Below are 1955 nucleotides of genomic sequence, written 5' to 3'. Positions count from 1 at the left end.
GGGGTTGTTGCCATTTCCACCGGGATTGTTGCCATTACCCCCGGGGTTGTTGCCGTTGCCCCCAGGGTTGTTACCATTGCCTCCAGGGTTGGTTCCAGTACCCGTAGGCGCAGGCGCTCCCGTAACTGTCTGCGTAGGAAGTGTGGTGGTACTTGTGACAGTTGAAAGCGTCACAGTCTCAGTCGTTGGGCAACCATCAACAAGAGAAAGATAGCCAGCGCTGAAAAGCAGCGAAAGCGCTGCGGTGGTAGCTGGAACGCGCATGGCGATGTAAAGAGTGAAGAAACTTGGGGAGGAAGAAGGAAAAAAAATTAAAGTACAAAGGTGGGTGTAAGGCGAGTTACAGTGGAATGATGGGCTGCTAAAGACTCTTATACAGGATGGGCAAGATGTTTTTGCTTTCAAGCCTCACCGTGCCACAAAGGACATGCATGACTAGCTCGGACTGTCCGTAGACAGCCAGCTGTATCCTAGCTCGTCTGAAAACGCTCCGAAAGTTAATAGATGGAGCTTGTATGTTTTGAGAACGTCTGTGGATTATTGATTCCTTTGTGGCTTGGCGGTCCAGATACCAAGAGTCCTCTGCAACGTTTACGGTGTGGGTGGGCTGTCGAAGAAAACGCGTAAACTCAAATCGAGCGCCTTTCTTTTTTCCCTTGGCAAAAAAATGGTAAATAAACACAGTAATCAGATTCAACCACGATGTGGATATGAGCTGATCAAGGTAGCATGCAGAGACTAGTAGCTGGGGGATGTGGGCGGGAGAAGTCTGGAATCGTCCTAGTAGACGAAGCCAGTAAGCCGCCGCGACGACTCGCGGACAATCTCCATCGTCCTCGCCGGAATGGGACAAGTTATCAGAAATTTGAAATGAACTTGGCATTTTTACCAGCTGAGTAAAGAGGCGTCAATAAGGCCTTTTGGCTTAAACTCAATTCTTGACCGTGTTCGTGCGGCCATGCCGAGCCTCCTCCCTCTCTTCCTGCCAGTGGTTGCAACTGGGGCTCCCCTTGCCGACTATAAACACTGGTACCATCCAGTGAAGATATTCATCTCAACTCGTGTTCTCATTCAAAGGAGGAATACAGCTCTGCAAAAGCCTTCCTCTTCACATTCTTTTCTTTTTTTCTCTCCTCCTCCTCCATCATGGTACCCAAAGCTTTGGGCCTCAGGCTGCTCTCAGCGCTTCAGAAGCGTCAAGATGCAGCGTGCTCAGACTATTGCCCCTTTGGCACCATGACGGTTGGCCTTGCTCCGACAGAGACTGTTGTGCAGCAGCCTATCCGTATTTCGGGCTACTTCCCTACCGATGGTCCCATCACCTTGGCTCCCAATGTTGTGGCAACCATAACTGGTGCACCGGGTGTCATTGACACTGTCGTCACGATTGCGACTAATAACGGCTCGACGAATACCATGTAAGTTGTCTTGGTCTTTTCATGTTGCATGTTGAAGAATCCTTACTAATTGTTTCTGTAATTCATCAGCACAATTTGTCCTGGAAGCCAGTCCACTGGCCCGACCAACACTGCCACTGGAGGCTCAACTGAGACAACATCTGGCACCAACACTGGAGGCTCATCTGAGACAACATCTGGCACCAACACTGGAAGCTCAACCGAGACGACAGCCACCTCCACATCTGGGACGGACACTGGAAGCTCGACTGCTACTGGCACTGGCAGCTCGACTGCCACTGGTACTGACACTGGCAGCTCCTCTGCCACTGATACTGGAAGCTCGACGGGCACTGGCACTAACACTGACAGCTCCTCTGCCACTGCTACTGACACTGGCAGCTCGACTGCTACTGACACTGGTAGCTCCTCTGCCACGGACACTGGCAGCTCGACCGGTACTGACACTGGCAGCTCCTCTGCTACTGATACTGGTAGCTCCTCTGCCTCTGCCACTGCCACTGACACCGACGCTGGCAGCTCCTCTGCCACTGACAC

The 1955-nt window shown here is 51.8% G+C and overlaps 2 protein-coding genes across 2 annotated transcripts in view; one reads left to right on the top strand and one right to left on the bottom strand.

The window, feature by feature from the left end:
- The window catches only part of BBA_07377 (uncharacterized protein), a gene marked incomplete at both ends in the record, with an annotated part of 889 nt that extends 625 nt beyond the window's left edge, over positions 1-264 (bottom strand). The window contains one exon of the mRNA XM_008602474.1: positions 39-264. Within this exon, the coding sequence (XP_008600696.1) occupies positions 39-264 (226 nt within the window). The remainder of the gene's footprint in view (positions 1-38) is intronic.
- Positions 265-1146: 882 nt separating this feature from the next.
- Positions 1147-1955, top strand: part of BBA_07376 (uncharacterized protein) — a gene marked incomplete at both ends in the record, with an annotated part of 3789 nt that continues 2980 nt past the window's right edge. Inside the window, 2 exons of the mRNA XM_008602473.1 lie at positions 1147-1418; positions 1488-1891. Coding sequence (XP_008600695.1) covers positions 1147-1418; positions 1488-1891 — 676 coding nt within the window. The remainder of the gene's footprint in view (positions 1419-1487; positions 1892-1955) is intronic.

This window comes from Beauveria bassiana (genome assembly GCF_000280675.1).
Source record: "Beauveria bassiana ARSEF 2860 unplaced genomic scaffold BBA_S00024, whole genome shotgun sequence".
Classification (NCBI taxonomy): domain Eukaryota; kingdom Fungi; phylum Ascomycota; class Sordariomycetes; order Hypocreales; family Cordycipitaceae; genus Beauveria; species Beauveria bassiana.
The sequence above is the reverse complement of the archived record's forward strand: the minus strand, read 5'-3'. Positions and strand labels throughout refer to the sequence as shown.